Source organism: Callorhinus ursinus, unplaced genomic scaffold (assembly GCF_003265705.2).
Source record: "Callorhinus ursinus isolate GAN/ISIS: 27379988/994484 unplaced genomic scaffold, GSC_fseal_2.0 scaffold13, whole genome shotgun sequence".
In the NCBI taxonomy this organism is placed as follows: domain Eukaryota; kingdom Metazoa; phylum Chordata; class Mammalia; order Carnivora; family Otariidae; genus Callorhinus; species Callorhinus ursinus.
The window spans coordinates 22,536,947-22,554,711 of record NW_027397075.1 but is presented as its reverse complement, the minus strand read 5'-3'; the positions used below and the strand labels follow the sequence as shown (position 1 = coordinate 22,554,711).

At 39.7% G+C, this 17,765-nt stretch overlaps 1 protein-coding gene across 8 annotated transcripts in view; it reads left to right on the top strand.

Moving 5' to 3' along the window:
• The window catches only part of SDCCAG8 (SHH signaling and ciliogenesis regulator SDCCAG8), a 232,069-nt gene that overhangs the window by 2,253 nt on the left and 212,051 nt on the right, over window positions 1–17,765 (top strand). For all 8 annotated transcript variants that reach the window (XM_025877582.2, XM_025877581.2, XM_025877588.2 and 5 more), the window contains exons 2-4: window positions 10,787–10,939; window positions 11,651–11,736; window positions 14,867–14,980. In XM_025877582.2, coding sequence (XP_025733367.1) covers window positions 10,787–10,939; window positions 11,651–11,736; window positions 14,867–14,980 — 353 coding nt within the window. The remainder of the gene's footprint in view (window positions 1–10,786; window positions 10,940–11,650; window positions 11,737–14,866; window positions 14,981–17,765) is intronic.

Here is a 17,765-nt window from a genome sequence, read left to right as displayed (position 1 = left end):
TCAATACTCAAACTGCAAGAGTAAAATAATTGGTCTTGATGAATACTTTCATCAACCTACTGATGTTTCAAGAGCTGTTAGATACAGAAATAACCACTTCTGACTTTTTTTTTTTTTTTTTTTACTTCTGACTTTTCATTTGAAAGCAAGACGTGCACTGTGCACAATGATAATGAGTGATTTTTGGAGGCTGGTAAAATTTTGTTTTCCGTTATAAGTTTCTGCTAATACTTCGCCTCCTTTTGTCTTATTTTGAACCTTATGTAAGCAGTGGGAGCTTAATATTGGGCTTTTTAATGCAGTAAGGTGGTTAGTTTCAAACAACTGCTGCTTTCAGTAATTTATGTATAGAGTGGAGAGTTTTCATTCACAGATACATTTTAAAATAAATTTTAAGTTTAGTGTGACAACAATATAAGATAGTAAAAACATAATCAAAAGCAAACATGAAGCAGAGAAAAAAGTTAATTTTTTTTTTAAGTGATGGCTTTAACAATGAATCAGGAAATGGAACCTGACATTTTTCGTGGGTTTTCAGGACTTATTTTATTATTTATTTAGTAGCATTTTAACTTTTATGTTTACTTAGTTTATATAACAGCTTATGGAAGGAAACAGCTAATCCTGAGTTAAAGCACAATCAGAAGTTCTTTGCTTCACACATATACATTAGCCCTTTTGAATAGGGTAATTCCTTTTGAAGTCAAAATTTGTGTTTCTGAATAAACAAAGTATGGTGGCATTATTTTACATGTGGAACTTCATTATTTTAAGTGTTTGTGCCTAATGTCTTGAAAATTGTGTAACTGTACAATCAGATAAAACGTAATTTGAAGTTCTTTTGTTTTATCTTGTTTTGGTTTTGTTGCTTTGTTTGGTTTTGTCTATCCTCCATTACTTCCCCAAAATGTTTTGCCTAGTTCATGTTTCAACAAAGGCTAATAAGTATTCTTGGTCTTTCTTCACATGTTATTCCTCTGGTTCCTAAATAACTGTATGTGTAATTATTATTAATATCCCTTCATTTATATTCAGCCAGGAAGGAGCCACATAAAAATGCAAAATGCTTTCACAGTTTTCTAAGCTAATTCCTCATTTTTATAGCTTTTCCTCGTTACTTTAAATGTAATTTTAAGTACTGTTATAGTATATTAAGAATTTGAAGGGTTTTTTTCTTATTTTTATTTATTTTATTTTATTTTACTTTTTATTTATTTGTGAAAGAGAGAGAGAGAGTGAGCGCACAAGCAGGGGGAGCGCCAAGGAGCAAGGATCCTGATGTGGGACTTAATCCCAGGATCTCAGGATCAGGGCCTGAGCTGAAGCAGACACTTAACCAACAGAGCCATCCAGGTGTCCCAAGAATTTGAAGTTCTGATTTGAAAGGCAGAGTCAGAGGTGCTTTCTTTTATTTTTATTTTTTCAAGATTTATTTATTTGAGAGGTTGAGGAGGGGCAGAGGGAGAGGGGCAGAGAGAATCTCAAGCAGACTGTGCTGAGTGCAGAGCCCAACAAGGGGCTCGATCTCACCACCCTGAGATCATGACCTGAGCTGAAACCAAGAGGTGGAGGCTTAACCAACTGCACCATCCAGGCCCCCATGCTTTCTTTCTTTTAAAACCTGAGTGGAATTCTTGTCTCTCCTTGACTCATGATCCTAGAGCAGCCATGGAAAGAGGGAGCTCATTGGCAGACTTCACACTCCCCTCTTTTCCTTTCCTTCCTTACACTTTTCCAGATGTATTCACTCTTTATCCCCTCTAAGGGTATCTCTTGTTTTGAATTGTTTGTGCCCTCATTCTAAGAAATTAGAGAGATTTAGTGACTCTCCTTCAGAGTAAGCATTCTGACAGAAAAATAAGAAGGCTTCATTGCCCCACAGATCTATAATATTATTGCTTCACAGTAGATGATCTGAAAGATTCCAGTGTGGGGAAAACAGGTACCCTGGGAATCACGGAGTTGAATCTAGAAGTGGAAGAGACTTGGGAGGTCTCCTGGCAGGATGGCTAGGTGTTCGTTCTTTTATAGTGAATGTAGGCAGCTGGCATTCAAGACCCACAAAATGGTTGAGAACTATATTGGGAACTGGGGAGAGTAGCACATACCGCTCCTCTCATTTAAATCCAACACATCATTGTACAAAAGCCACAAGGTATAAAATGAACTAGTATGTAGCCAAGAAAGGGCCAGAAAAACCAATGTAACAGGGAATCCAGGCTGTTTTAAGTTCTGTGCCCTGAATGTAGGAATATGATAATAGAAAGGAGAGAACCTGTTGGAAAAGCAGTGTCCCATTCTTAGTAACAGAATCATGTCTAGTTTATTGCTGCAGTGTTAGCAATAGGTACAGTTGCATCAACAACACTGTGTATGTGACTCGCCTGTTCACCTAGGTCCTAACCACCTTTGGGGGCGGCATAAAGAAAGATGGAACAAACATAGACTATGACAAGAATACATCATTATTTTCCATATGCATTTTGAACGCTAGTTCCTCTTTTTCTTTCAACATTTTGGTATTCTGGGCTCTATCTAGAGCATAAGAGTATGGTGGAGTCAGAGCGGAGAATGTGGAACTAGGAGCCAGGCCACTAAAATCTGACTGTAGCTTTACTGATAACCATCCGTGTCACCTTAGGCAAGTCAGTAAACTATTCTTAGATTCTTGTTCCCTTGTCTGTAAAAGGAAAAGTTTGGGGGAGGTGACAGAATTACTGCCTTTAGGACCCAAGCAGGTGACAAAATCTCTGATGGAGTCTATGGAAGACACTAGGGAATGGTGAGGCTTATGGCCAAACTGAGCAGTTTATGCTTTCTTTAAAAACATTCCAATTTCTCGGGTACCTGGGTGGCTCAGTCAGTTAAGTGTCCAACTGTTGGTTTCGACTCAGATCATGATCTCAGGGGTATGAGATTGAGCCCTGTGTTGGGCTCCACGCTCAGCTCAGAGTCGGCTTGAGATCCTCTCTCTCCCTCTCCCTGTGCCCCCCCCCACGCACGTGTTCTCTCTCTCTCTCTCAAATAAACAAATAAAATAAATCTTTAAAAAAATAAAATAAAATAAAAACATTCCAATTTCTTTCTTTTTCTTCTCCCTTCCTCACACACTTTGTTAGCAAAATACACCTGAGAACGTGGTTCCCCCTGCAGGCATTTCTCTCAGACTCCTGTATCTCTAATATCCCTTCCACCAGCGCTGATTGGACCATGTGAATGCTAAAAGTTATGTTTCTATCTTATAAAAATGAGAGAAAAGAGTGGAACTAGGTCCATAGAAAGTGAAAGCTTGAATATGGGGGGAAAAAACGTATACTTTGAAGGGTGATTGTTTCTTTGTAAATTGACCTAGTTTGAGAAAACCAAAGATAATATTGATATATTTTACTTATATGTGATTGACACATCTACCCAAATCCTACAGAGTGTTTTTGTTTTTTGGTTTTTGTTTTTTTTCCCTTCCAGGGAAGGGCTCACATCTGTAGAAGGCCTGCGTTAATCTTCCTTGCCAATACTTTAGTCACTGAGCTAGCCAGCAGTGATATCATCTGGACCTTTCATAAACAAGAGAACATGTGTGCATTTAAGTAAAGTTCTTTTTCTCAGTTTTACTTATCAAACTTCTATTTCTTCTTTTTGTTTTTGCTTTTCTTGTGTGTTTTCTGAATGTTTTTATATTCTTTGCCATGTACACTATATGTGCATAAACACATGCATGTGTGTGCACACACATACTCCACAGCTAGTGTTTGCTTATTGGTTGGTTTTACTATCAGCCTCACTGTGACCAAGACAGGCAACAATGTAATAAAGCCCCTGGAAGCATTCATTATGAAATGAGAAAATTATTTTGGTATCTCAGTGCAGACTGCAACAACTATATTCTCAGAATTAAAGAAATGGAATGGTTTGGCTATTAATAAATAAGGATTGGGAATGCAAATGAAATTTGTAAACAGCTGAGTTTTATTTTTTTGTTAATAAAATTTAGATTACATATATTCATTTTTTTTGTTTTATCCGCTGTAATGGCTTTTTTTAGTAGTTTTAACTATTATGACCATTTTTTAACCAGAATAACAAACGCTAGTAGATTCCCATTTTTCCTTCCCCACTACTGATGAGGTAAAATAGGCAAAGGACCAGACTTAGCAGCCAGAAAAAAAAAGCCAGTAAAAACTGATTTTATAAGTAAATAGTCATCCTTAGAATAATTTAGAACCAAAACAGTGGTTCAGTGTTATGAAACTGTAAGGGCATTTTCACATGTTCTTGGGCAGAAAAAGGGATTAGTTAATTCCAAGCTATTGAGATACTGAGAATAATTATATTTTCTCTTGGGATGTTTATAAATGTATGCTCTGATCACTTCCCCAGTACATGCTGAGGTTTTCCACCTTTTCACTTAGTGATACTCCTCTCAGGGTCAAAAGGTACAGAAAGTAGCTTGAAATGGGCTCGTGCACTTGGCCAAAGCAATTTTGATGGGCGGGGTGGGGGAGCAGGGGGTGTTCTTCATCAAGACCCACTAGAATATTTATAGGGACGATCACCTAAGGTGGCTCTGAAAGATGGGCTTTGAAGGGTAACTATTGCTTCATGTGATCGGCCTTGAAACAAGATGAAGCTGAATATGAATTTCAAGTTCTTGATTATAGCAGGTAAGAACACTTTCTCCTAACACCTGGATCAGAAGTGCCCCCTCATGGCAGTGATGGTCTTGGTTTGTGTGCTGTGGCTGACCAGCTCCCTGTTCTGCCCATTTCTCATTAAAAGGTGGCTGTAGTTAACAATGTAGTAATGCGGGAAACCTCTCCTCAATTCTGAACATGGTCGATAATGCTGCTGTAAACATCGGGGAGCATGTACCCCTTCAAATCTGTATTTTTGTATCCTCTGGGTAAATACCAAGTAGTGCAATTGCCATAATTAAAGGTAGAGAACAAACTGAGGGTTGATGGAGGGAGGTGGGTGGGGGATGGACTAGAGAGGTGATGAGTATTAGGGAGGACACTCTGTCATGATGAGCACTGGATGTTGTATGTAAGTGATGAATCACTGAATTGTACTCCTGAAACCAGTATTGCACTGTATGTTAACTAACTAGAAATTAAATAAAAATTTGGAAAAAAAAAAACAAAAACATCCAGACCTGAACACTAGATAGAGGTGATGAGTATTAAGGAGGACACTTTGTCATGATGAGCACTGGATGTTGTATGTAAGTGATGAATCACTGAATTGTACTCCTGAAACCAGTATTGCACTGTACGTTAACTAACTAGAAATTAAATAAAAATTTGGAAAAAAAAAAAAAAACATCCAATCCTGAACACTAGATATCCTGTTTTATTTATCTAAATCACTGGTTCTCAACCAGGGTTGATTTTTCCACCCAGGGGACATTTGGTAATGTACAGAGACATTTTCAGTTGTCACAACTGGTGGTGGGCGGGGGGGGGGGGGGTTTCTACTGGCATCTAGCGAGGAAAGCTGCTAAACATGCACAACACAGCTCCTTACAATAAAGAACTATTGGGTGCAAATGTCAAGAGTGCTAGGTTGGGAAACCGCGATCTAGAAGTAGCAAGGCCTTGCTCATCACCTTTGTTCTACAAGAATCATACTTGAGAGTAATTACAGTTAAGGATACTGATTGTCCTGACTGGTGATTTTACCCATGTTCTGCCAGTCTGGCTAGGATTACTTCTTTATCAGTGGAAAGTGACGGGTGCATAAATCCTTCCAGTTGGTGCCCAAAACATACCTGGTGTATCCTTCATAATGTATATAGCCCATCTCTTTGATTTGCCAGCATCCACACATCCTCAATGACCTTCCGGCCACTGCTTTCTTAAGAGGTTGACATTCTTGTTCAGATTATCTTTCACTCCTGGCGCCAACCTCTTTAGCACATTTTTTGGCTATTAGAGTCTTTTCTTTTATGATAGAATTTTTGTTTAGATTTTTTCGTTTCTGCACATTACTTTTAATCCCTTTTGCTGTTGTAATTGTCATTTCCAAGGCTGGCTTTGTCTGACTTCAGATTAGACTGTTTTTATCTTGGTCGTCCTGGCTGTCAGTCCCCTTAGTAAACAGCGACAGCAATCTTCTGAACTAGCTGAGGCCCAGTCAAGTGTGGACAGACATATCTCTTATCTTGCTGTGGTTTCATTTTCCTGCTTGTTTGCCCGGGTCTCAGCTTGTTTTAAGAACTGCAGTGCCTCTCTCGTCTCAGCCTAGCGTGGTATTGCATGGTTTCTCAGAGACAGCTGGGCGCTGCCTGGGGAGTGTTTCCCCGACCCAGACACCGGGGTAATTCTTGTTCACATCTCCCATGCAGATGGAGAATGGAGACATGAATAATTCATGGTCCGTATATAAGTGATGATCCTACCTAGACTGGGACATATTTGTCTTTTGTTCAAAAACCCTTGGTGAAGAGAGGCCTGATGGTGACCTGGGAGAGAGAATGGGGAAGGGGGAGAACTGGACTACAAAAATGATTAAGACAGACTGAAATGGGCCAACAGTCAGCAGCTTGCTCACTTTTCGTGCTCATTGTACTGATTGATGTTCGGATAGTGGACCTCCAGAAATATTATTTACTTACCTTTATGTTCCTGTGATGCTTTGGGACTCAGAGGTCCTATTTGGGTTTGTAATGATAATTAAGTTTATTTTTAGGCCGTGGTTGGTGCCGGGGAGAAGAAATCAGGATGCATTGTGAACTACTCTTAGTGTGCTCTCTGGAGACAAGGGGAAATGAGTATTCTTTCCGTCACTTGGCTATGGATAGATAAAAGTTTGCCCACTTGCAGTGGGATAGGAAGTGATAACTAGAAACCTCCTGTCTAATCCGGTTTGTAACAGATAATGGCATGTGGGGTGTAGTGTTCTCTGTAAGGACTGTAAGGCCTTCAGTTACAGTGGTTCCAGCTGAAGAGCAATAAGGTTTCATATGTTTTGAACCATCTAAGTTATTATTCCTCAGGATTAACTGTTTGTTACAGTGTATAATTATGTTGCTATGTATACACCTGAAGAGCATTTAGAGTGTTTTGAAATATACTATTGAAATGACTTAAAAATATCACTTACCTCCTTAGTTTTAGTTTTAGGACACAGTTCTTGCAAATTCCCTGTCTTCCTCTCTGATCCTAGTTAACTGAAGTCAGTGATTGCAAAAAACGCCCATATCTTGGGTATCACTTTTCCTCGGGATAGTTGTTGGTTTCAGTATCTCACTATTTCACATAACTGTTTTCATAGTGTAATTTTAACACGTAGTCTTTGAATGTCATAAATTCTAAAAGAGTAAAGAAGAATACTGAAAAAGGGGTTAAATGGGCTCATGAAACTCTACCATCATTGTAATCTGATAAAAGAACTCTACATATAGAGATCTTCAACTGTGAATTTTTTCCAGATTTCCTTTCTTTTTCCTAATATAGCTTATTAGCTTTTAGTCAAATTGGGTTTTAAATAAATAATTATCCTTTATCTTAGAAGTAAAATCATTTTGTAGCTCCACAGAGCATACTTTTAATGTTAGTCAAGCCCTCTATTTCCTTTTTAATGGATGTAATAAAGATAAGTGCTTTATTCGTAGATTTATGGGTGTAAATCTAAAGCTCTGTGAACTAAATTTCTTACCATGTAACACTTTGATTTTCCTTTTCCATTAACAAATCTCTTTAAAAAATACTAAGTTGTTGGAAAACTACTGCTACTTCTTATTTTGCTAAAACCCAGAATGTGTCTTATCTGGGTTTTTCTTAAACTCATGATGAGTAAAAAAACAAAACAAAACAAAAAAACACCAAACCACCCCAAAAAACAAAACTCATGATGAGTAAGAGGAGGCCACGCCTGGTTAGTACCCAGCTCCAAATGCCTGTCAGATAAAGGTCTGTGTGGAAATAGGGGTGTTGTGTAGAAAGAAATGTAGCAATAAAAATTCAGTGAGTCTCTTGTGTAGTTAGTAAAAAAATTTCACTGTTGAACCCTGACCTGAAAGACTTGTTTTCTTTAGTTTAATCAAGAAATAAAAGGAGTTGCTCTAAGTGAACAACCTATGTCAGATATTTTGTAGCATAGAGTAGTATATTTTTTTCTACTGAGTTACAGTTACTTTTTCTGTTCTAAACTTTGAAATTAATGAGCTTGGAGAAAATAAAATCTGTTTCTCAAGGTCCTGTAGAATATATGTTTGTAAATATATTTTCATCCATGACTGGTAATGAAAAGATCGTTGTTTTGTAGCTTTCTTAGGGTTCCCATATAGGTAGCAAAGATGAGGAGCTTTTCTCCTGAGGACACAAGAAGAAATAGACCTAAGTTGTCAAAGAAGAGCAAGAAGAGCAAGAATGTCATTGGCCATCATTGTTTTGAATTGTTCTTCTTAGGGAAAGTACCATTTCCTCCCCTCGAAGATCTTAAGTATTGTTTCAGTGGAGTCCATTTTGAAATAGATAATAGGGCACCTGGGTGTCTCAGTCACTTAGGTGTCTGTCTTCGGCTTAGGTAGTGATCTCAGGGTTCTGGGATCTAGCCCTGTGTCAGACTCCCTGCTCAGTGGGGAGTCTGCTTCTCCCTCTACCCCTGTACCCCCCTCCACTTGTGCGTGTGCACATTCTCTCTCTCTCAAATATGTAAATAAAATCTTGAAAAGGAAAAGAAATAGGGGCACCTGGGTGACTCAGTCGGTTAAGCATCTGCCTTCAGCTCAGGTCATGATACCAGGGTCCTGGGATCTAGTCCTGCATGGGGCTCCCTGCCCAGCAGGGAGTCTGCTTCTCCCTCTGCCCCTCCCCCTGCTCAAGCACTCTGTCTCTCTCTCTCTCTGTCTCTCAAATAAATATATAAAATCTTTAAAAAAAAAGAAATTAAAAAAATAAATAGATAATAGATGTAGATGAATTTGCATGGGAATTCATCTTTTTCTAACATATATTTCCATCTTAGATATATGTAGGTGCTTGGTAAATTAATGAGTGAATTAAAAAATAACTTTCAAATACAGATGTCAAAATTTGAACAGCATGACTGAAATCTGGGTCCCCGCTCTAACGTGCAAGGAACAGTTTTTGTTATAGTTAGTTAATGTTTTCTAAATCGGAACCAGTAAATTTAATCCTAAGAGATTAGCAGAAACAAGTTTAAATGGAAAAAAATAAATGGACCTTAATTAATGAAATTACTGATTGATTGCCGGGCTCTCCGGTTGTTAGACATGTAAAAATATCCATAAAGTAGGATAGAATTCTCAGTAATGCTATCACCAGTGTCATTAGTATAGTTCTGTTTTTAATGTAAGACTTGGATCCTTTGCTGAAAACGTTTTTGGGTATTTCACTGGATAATTATTTCAGTTCTCTGTTGCTGCATAACAAACCACTGTAAAGCCTGGTGGCTGACAGCAACAGCTAAAGGCATTTGGGTTGACTGGACGCAGCAGGACAGTTCTTCCTGTCTTTTTCATGCCTTTGCGGTGAGATGGCCTCGGGCCATCTGGACGCTCCTCTGGGCTGTCAGCGATGCTGGGCTTCTCTCCTTCCCCATGTGCTCTCAGGGCCTCCCCTTGCCACATGGCCCCTCCACGATCTCCCCAGCAGGGTAGGCAGGCTTCCTACTTAGTGGCTTAGGGATCATAAAAACAAGCGTTCCAGGAGGGAGGAAGCAGAAGCTACCAGACATTTAAAAAATGAAGCCTGGGGGCGCCTGGGTGGTCAGTCAGTTAAGCTCCCTACTCTTGGTTTCCTCAGGTCATGATCTGGGGTCATGGAATTGAGCCCCGGGTGGGCTCCACACTCAGCGGGAAGTCTGCTTGTTCCTCTCCTTCCCCTGCTGCCCCTCCCCCTTCACGTGTGCACGGTGGGCACTTATGAGCACGTGTCCTCGCGCGCATGCTTGCGCTCTCTCTCTCTCTCTAGATAAATAAATAAATGTAAAAAAAAAAAAAAAAAGAAACCTGGTCTGGCATGGTGTAACTTCTCCTGCATTCTCTTTGCAAGTTACCCAACTTAGTTTCAACTTAGGAGGGGACAAGGGTAGAGGCCAGGGGGTGTTTTGTGGGGGCACTATTTGGAGACATGAACTACTATAGTATAATATACCTTAAGATACTTCATTTTAGGCTGTAGTGTTAAGTAGGTACTAGTGAGTTTAAGCTTCAATTCTAGGGGTGGTGAGGTCCCCTAACCAAGAATCTCTACAAGTGTGTAGTCAGCCGGCAGGACATAGGAAGGACTACACTGCAGAGGCAGGCGCTGTAAGCACTTCATTCAGCCCTTCCAGTCTTGATCAAAACTAGGCCAGGCGGTCGGCTGTCTCTCAGTTGAGGAGGGACATCTGGCTCACAGGGGCAAGTAGGCTTCCCTGGGCAGGAACTTGGTGTGGTGGAGTCCGTCTTGCTAGTTCTGCACACCACCCCAGGATCTCAAGGAGGGGAAAGGGAGCCCTTTCTGGGGTGGGGTTAGTGTTTGGAGGGTGGGGTGGGGAGGAGCTATCCTATTCTATCCTCCTTGGCAGGAGAGCTGTAGATGATGAATATCCCCCACTGACGTGTCAGGGAACTTAGAGATCATCAGGTCTCACCTCTGACCCACGAACTTCATCTCTCTCTTCCTCGCACTGTCCTCAGCAAGCTAGAAACAAATCTCTGCTTTTTTCCATAAAGTATAAGACACATTTGGTTCTCCTTTAGGCACTGCCCTTTGGAGTAAGTGTCCACGTAGCCGTTCAGACTTCACAGGCCCTGATTTTCATCACATTGTTGTTGCAGAACGTGCGAATAGAAGCATTCACCAACTGCAGTGTGCACTGAGAGACGGTGATGTCAGCGTTGGAGAAGGTGCCCCGGATGCCACGTGTAGTACCGGTGTAGAAAATGAAGACTCTGGGATGGCTTGGCATGAACTGCAACACAGCCATGCTGGTGAGTGTGAATGGATGTCAGTCTGAATGACACACTGTGACTATTTTAAGCTCCTCCGTAGAGTAAGGACTCCAGGCTGGCCGCTGCTCTGCAGGTGGGATTTTCTTCCTGAAACAAATCAGCTGGTACAATTCCCTTGCTGAATATTTTTCCTTTGACTTCGTGGTGCCTATAGGCTGAAGTCCAAAATCCTCTGTATGTCATAGCAATATTTTCTTCTTAAGATGGCTCCAAGCTACCTCTCCAGCCTCATATTTCTGTCTTCCTCCCCACTATCCATCTTGCAAGCCACATTCTAGTCATAGCAACCTACTCGCCTGGCTTCTATGCTTATGCCATCCCTTCTAACTGGGATTTTTCTCATCCTTTTTTTGCTTGGTAATCTTCTGTTCATCCTTCCCAGTGTTAACTCCTCTGTAATGTAAAAACAGCATGATTAGGTGCTTCCTCTTCTTATAGCACCATGGATACCTGTAGATCTATATGGGAACTTATTACATAGTTTTATATCTGTTAGTGTATCTCTCTTGGCTTTTAAGTGGTGGAGCTGAAAAGCTCTTGTTTGCCTTTGGATCCCCAGTCCATTGCACAGTTGTTGATGCATAAAACATGTTTACACTATGTTTGTTAGATGGATAGAAGCATGGATGGGTGATGATAAGCCGTGGATCCATGGGAAGGCTAATGAAACCCATTGTGTTTGCTCCGCAGTCAATCAACTCGAAGCTTTGTTGCGCCAACAGGCAACTAAGGAAAGTGAGGTGTCTCCATCAAGAAGACGAAATGTGTCCCCTCTGGTGTGTATCAACATTTGCAACCTGACAAGAGCATTGTCTTTCTATGTTTTTTTTTTTAAAGATTTTATTTAGAGAGAAAAAGCATGAATGGGCGGAGGGGGAAAGGGAGACGGAGAGAGAATCTCAAGCAGACTCCACGCTCAGTGCAGAGTCTGACACGGGACTTGATCTCACAACCCTGAGATCATGACCTGAGCTGAAATCAAGATTCGGACGCTTAACTGACTGAGCCACCCAGGCACCCCTCTAAGTATGGTTTAACTCTACAGTGTCATTTTAGTAGTATGTGTTCTCGACAGATTCTGAGCAGGACATTCTAATAGCATAAAGCGTTAAAAGAAATGATCTCCCGTCTGATTATTTTGGCTGAAGGAGACAGACTTCCATGGCAGAGGGAATCCTGAGTTTTAAATTTATCGTTCACTTGAAAAATGCAAGTGAGGAAACAGTTTGGAGAATTTACTTTGCAACTGTTAGCAAATAGAAAAGGAGCATTTCATGGAAAAGAATAGCTGTTTCTTTTTTACGGGGTCACATCGATATCCTATCATTTTTAGAATTTACTTAATTATATTTCTAGCTGTCCTTTGTAATATTTATTTTGAATATCAAAGCCAAAGTATATAATCTTGTTCTGCATTTTAAAATACATGGTTACAAAAATGAACAATGTGGGAAGCTATACTTTATTTTCTTCTGAAGTTGTTTTTTATTGCCATTGCTTTGACAGAGTGAATTTGCCCAATTGAAGCGATGTGGTATACTAAAGCCTGAGATAGATGTGAGGGGGGATAGGTATGAGGGAAGGATTTGGCCAGGTTTAAATGATCAAAATAATGGTCTAGGCCTGAGGTCTATCTGGGCCTGTTACTTACTTTCTAGAAGGATATTATGCCTCACAATGTTTCTGTAATAATAAGAGTATATACTTAAAATTCTTTAGAAACTATGCAATCTGACACAAATCTAATGTGTCAGAGTAGCAGTAACTACTTTGCATTTTCAATGTGTGCGACAGTTGGATGCCAAGGCTCCATTGTAGAAACTGTGGAGACATGTCACTTTACTCACAGCTGAAATGTCGTAACCGTAACCCCCATATTAACACTTCACTCCAGCCTGATGCATACCTTCATGCTTAATTCCCACTTTAGAGACATGTACTGCAAACCCATATTCAATATTTATGGCTATCAATTATAATTTTAATACAACATTTCACCATTCAGTGAATATATTCCTGTTGAGACCTGGTTTCTAGAATGCTTTTTGGCACACAGTGGGTAGAGTACTTTCAAGACTAGTAGATGAAGTTGCTGTATCTGTTGAACGCTCAGGCATGCTCATTAGCATTTTAAAGATACAACCAAGCAGTGATACTACAGAGGTGGTTGAATCTGGGTAGCAGGAGGAGGCTTATCAAGAGCATCATCAGTTCAGTATACGCAGTACATACTTTACAAATCCCCTACAGGTCTGTTTATATGGAGCTATATGGAGGGATGCAACTTAGACTCTGAATGTATATAGCCCACATGGAATGATTACAAGCCATAATGATAATAAGCAGTGTTTCACAGTTTAGAAACACTTTAGATGCACTTTCTTCTCTTTTTTTTTAAGGTTTATATACTTACTTGAGAGAGAGAGAGTGAGCATGTGAGCAGGAGGAAGAGCAGATGGGGATGGAGAGGGAGGGGGGAAAGAATCTGAAGCAGGCTCTGCATTCAGCATAGAGCCAGCTTGGGGCTCGATCTCACAACCCTGAGATCATGACCTGAGCTGAAACCAAGAGTCAGACGCTCAACTGACTGAACCACCCAGACGCCCCTTGTTTGCACTTTCATAGCCATATGACATACCAGAAGCACGTGGCTCTATTGACAGTGAAACTGAGGCACTGTTGAGATGTAGAATATATCCACATCTTATTACTTATGTTTTTGAAATGTGGCTAGCCGGACTATAATAAACCCTTCAAAATATATACAGGTGATTTCATTTTCTACTCAGTATTAGCTTGTGTTTTTTTTTTTTTTTTTACATAGACTGTCCTGTATATACCCACAGTAATATTTTATTCTTATTTGCCTATATTCTGGACCCATTTCTATTAATATAAAATTATTATAATTAATTGCTTTCTATTCACTGGAGAAAATCCGTTGTATTTAAAGTTACTTTGGTTTTTAAATTTCTTAAATATGCCAAAAAACAAAACTCTACTTAATTATTCTGCCATGATCACTGGTCCTTTGTTAGGAATTTCTAGCAGACTGAGAAACAGTGATCAGGTGTCTCATCTCGAGCTTTCTCTGGGTTTATTTCACTGGTTGACACTCATTCTCCCTTCCTGATTTCCTCTTTTCCTTAAAAAATATCATGGAATGATAAATGATTCTAGAAACCACATTATAATCATTTGAGGAGAAAGTAGGGTATACATTAGAGTCAATGCAGGAATGCTGCAGAGGTATCGAGAATTAACACTTTTTCTGAGGTCTATTCACCGACTCCTGGTGCAGGATAGCAGCCAGTTTCCTGAGGGGCCTGCTTTAGCACCCTAGGCTTGGCGGTTCCATGCTCCAGACAAGCATAGTCTCAAATTGCCTAGGGTCAAAAATCAAAAACCACACTTTGCTAACGTACTCCTTTGTGGATAGAATTTTACCTCGTGGACACACCTGGCAGCAAACCCTTGTCTAAATAAACCCTTCAGTAGGCAGCTGTTCTGCAATTTTAACTAGCAGTGCTCCTGCATGATGGTTTCTTGAAGAGAGTTGTCCATTTATCTCCCCATTGCTGACTGGGGTGTCACATTTCCAGATGGCTCTGATAGGCAGTTCATCCCAAGCCAGTGAGACTACCCCAGCATTTTTCCATTAGCCACAAACTTTATAACCACTTTCACTTTCCATCTTTAAAAAAAAGATACTCATATCCCTGAATCTTATCTATCTGTGGAATTTATAGGATAGAGAAATAAACACTGTTGGCCACAATGTGATCTACCCTATGTTTATATGACATCAGTACTAAATTAAGTATGGAGGTGGTATGGTGGTATTACCTGATTCTTTGCTAAATCCAAACATGCTTAATTTGTTTTTGTTTTTGTTTTTTGCCCTAGAGGTCATCAGAGTATGAGGAAGCCAATATGCCTACTGTATACAATCTCGTTCCTATCATCAATGACCAGTCTCAATACATTCATCATTTAGAGGCAGAAGTCAAGTTCTGCAAAGTAAGTTTCTCATTAAAAATTTAACCGTAACTAAATTAAAGTTTCTATTAATGATACCTTATATGAAAACTTGCCATTATTAGTCTTCATGTGTATTGCGATACATTGACAATTGTCATGTTTACATCTTTGAAAAGACTGATATGTTACAGGGGCTTCCCAGGCTGGGGAATGATACTCCTGACCTTGCCATGTCTGATTGCTTCATTTCCCAGTGGACCATAACTGTGTCTATTTCGATAATATGCTCTCTTGTTTCAGAGTTTTTGCTTTCCACCACATGTTCTTTAGCCCAGCTGATGGGGAATGCTTTGGAATAGTAATACCAGTCACTCTCCCACACTTGTCAACCTAGTGAAGCTCTCCTATAGCAACCAGCGATTCTAAACTGCTGATGAAATCCACTCCATTGTCAGCGAAGGTTCTTACCTTAGCTTTGAATGAGAATGGCGCATGGGGGTACTGATAACAATGATCAAGAAACCAAATGTGTCTTCTGCAGCTTGTAACACCAGAGGCTCATAATGTTCAACTGTATGCAGTTTAGTAAGGTCCTTAATGCCATTGGGGCCTTTATGCCTCTCCCAACTATGTGCTTTAGTTTTCCTTCCTTTTTTTATCCAATATCAATATATCATATTTTTTACATTTTGGTTCCTCTTTGAAGGTGCAAGACTTCAGAAACTTTTAGACATTTCATGGTTTTGATGTTTCCAAGAAGTTCCCGATTCTTAGCATGTCGCTTTGTCTTTGTTCTTGGAGGATACAATCATTATTGCACAAGTTTTCTTGGATTACCAAAAAGGCTGAAATAATATCCTAGGATTGATTTCCTTAACAAGCTCCTGTTAATCTCTAAGATGCTATGGCTAAAACTTAAAAGACCTTGTAGGGGAGTTTTACCTCTACCCTCTTAGGGTTTTTGGCTGTGACTTGTAATTAAATTAACATAAAACAGGGGCGCCTGGGTGGCTCAGTCGTTGAGCGTCTCTGCCTTCGGCTCAGGTCATGGTCCTAGGGTCCTGGGATCGAGCCCCGCGTCGGGCTCCCTGCTCCGCGGGGAGCCTGCTTCTCCCTCCCCCTCTGCCTGCCGCTGTGCCTGCTTGTGCTCTCTTTCTATCTCTCCGTCAAATAAATAAATAAAATCTTTAAAAAAAATTAACATAACACAGATGAACAGGATGAAAATATACACATTTATTTGGTTATGTTATTACTGAAGTATAATTGATAATATATTAATTTTAGGTGTACAACATATTGATTGAACAATTCTATATATTATTCAGTGCTCACCACCATAAGTGTAGTTACCATCTGTCAGAATACATGTTATTGCAATATTATTGACTATATTACCTGTCTGTACTTTTCATCTTTGTGATTTATTCACTTTATAACTGAAAGTTTGTACCCCTTAATCCCCTTTATCTAGTCCACCCATCTCCCTCCCCACCTCCCCTCTGACAACAACTAGTTCTCCATATTTGAGTCCTTGTTCTTTTATTTTGTTTGTTAGACTCCACATATAAGTGATATCATATGGTGTTTGTCTCCCTGTATCTGATTCGTTTCACTTAGCATGGTACCCTTTAAGTCCACCCATGTTGTCACAAATGCAAGATCTCATTCTTTTTTATGGGTGAGTAATACTCTATTCCATATATATATGTATATATGTATATGTACACACACACACACACACACACACACACACACACATCTTCTTTATCCATTCAAATAGTGCATATTTGGTTGCTTCCATATCTGTAAATCCGTAAATACTGCTGCAGTAAACGGAGAGGTGCATAGATCTTTTTGGATTTGTGTCAGTTTGGAGGATAGATACCCAATAGTGAAATTACTGGATCATATGGTATTTCTGTTTTTAAATTTTTTGAGGAATCTCCATACTGTTTTCCATAGTAGCTGCACCAATTTATATTCCCACCAACAGTGCATGAGGATTGCCTTTTTACCCCATCCTCATCAACACTTGTTAATGCTTGTCTTTTTGATACTAGCCATTCTAACTGGTGTGAGGTGATATCTCATTGTAGTTTTTATTTTTTTCCCCCTGATGGTTACTGATGTTGAGCATCATTTCATGTCTCTTTTGGCCATGTGTATGTCTTCTTTGGAAAAATGTCTGTTCAGGTCCTCTGCCTATTTTTTTTTAATTTTATTATGTTAATCACCATACATTACATCATTAGTTTTTGATGTAGTGTTCCATGATTCACTGTTTGCGTATAACACCCAGTGCTCCATTCAACACGTATCTTCTTTAATACCCATCACCAGGTGAACCCATCCCCCCACCCCCCTCCCCTCTAGAACCCCCAGTTTGTTTCTCAGAGTCCATAGTCTCTCATGGTTCGTCTCCCCCACCGATTTCCCCCCCTTCATTTTTCCCTTCCTACTATTTCCTTTTTTTTTTAAACATATAATGTATTATTCGTTTCAGAGGTACAGGTCTGTGATTCAACAGTCTTACACAATTCACAGCACTCACCATTGCACATACCCTCCCTGGTGTCTATCACCCAGCCACCCCATCCCTCCCACCCTGCAGCACTCCAGCAACCCTCAGTTTGTTTCCTGAGATTAAGAATTCCTCTTATCAGTGAGATCATATGATACATGTCTTTCTCTGATTGACTTATTTTGCTTAGCCTAATACCCTCTACTTCCATCCATGTCATTGCAAATGGCAAGATTTCATTTTTTTGATGGCTACATAATATTCCATTGTGTGTGTGTGTATATATATATATATATATAT